This window comes from Citrus clementina, unplaced genomic scaffold (genome assembly GCF_000493195.1).
Source record: "Citrus clementina cultivar Clemenules unplaced genomic scaffold, Citrus_clementina_v1.0 scaffold_5, whole genome shotgun sequence".
Taxonomy (NCBI): Eukaryota; Viridiplantae; Streptophyta; class Magnoliopsida; order Sapindales; family Rutaceae; genus Citrus; species Citrus x clementina.
Genome location: NW_006262201.1, coordinates 19,647,758 through 19,648,435, shown reverse-complemented (window position 1 = coordinate 19,648,435; position 678 = coordinate 19,647,758). Strand labels below are relative to the sequence as shown.

Here is a 678-nt window from a genome sequence, read left to right as displayed (position 1 = left end):
CTAAAAATTCACAACTCCCAAGTCATAAGAAGCCTATGAAATTAGTAATGGGTAGAGATCACCGACTGCACCGCCAACAGCTGAAAATAAAATTCTTATTCATCAATTTAAACTTTTACTTTACAACAAATATCTTATCTATATTTTATTAAAAAAACAAATTTTGTAAAATGTTTCCATGGGAGATAGAGAGTACTATGTATATCCGTACCTTTTCAGCATGTAATTGTTGTATGGTTGTGTTTAGATCATTATTGGTCCAAAGCAATCGATCCTCTGTCTCTCCATACCAGACATTTACTCTCGGAGGCGTGATTGATTCTCCTGTAGTAAAAATCTTCATCTTGGGACAACCAATCACATGCAAATCTTGTAAAGATGGGAATTTGAAGGTGTAATTGGCAGAGCAAAAACTTGTGAGGCTATCTAAATCAAACAGTTCCAACGTCTTCAATTTGCGGAAAACAATCTCTTCTTTTTCAACTCCATCTTTGTCATTTGTTACCACCTCTGTCATTGCTCTGCATCCATATATTTCTATTGCTACGAGTCGCACCAGAGTTTTTGCTGTCGAGGATGTTACCAAGTGTATCAATTCCTTGCAACCGAAAGCTACAAGTTTTGTTAGGTTCCGAAAAGATACCGATGATGATGGCAATAGAATTAACAGACTTTGAC

At 36.1% G+C, this 678-nt stretch overlaps 1 protein-coding gene across 1 annotated transcript; it reads right to left on the bottom strand.

The window, feature by feature from the left end:
• LOC112098460 lies at nucleotides 1–671 on the bottom strand. The gene is made up of 2 exons (XM_024184860.1): nucleotides 212–671; nucleotides 1–80 (listed from the first exon to the last, which is right to left on the bottom strand). The coding sequence occupies exons 1-2, from the start codon at nucleotides 515–517 to the stop codon at nucleotides 42–44; spliced, it is 345 nt and encodes a 114-aa protein (XP_024040628.1). The 5' UTR covers nucleotides 518–671; the 3' UTR covers nucleotides 1–41.
• Between the last annotated feature and the right edge of the window lie 7 nt (nucleotides 672–678).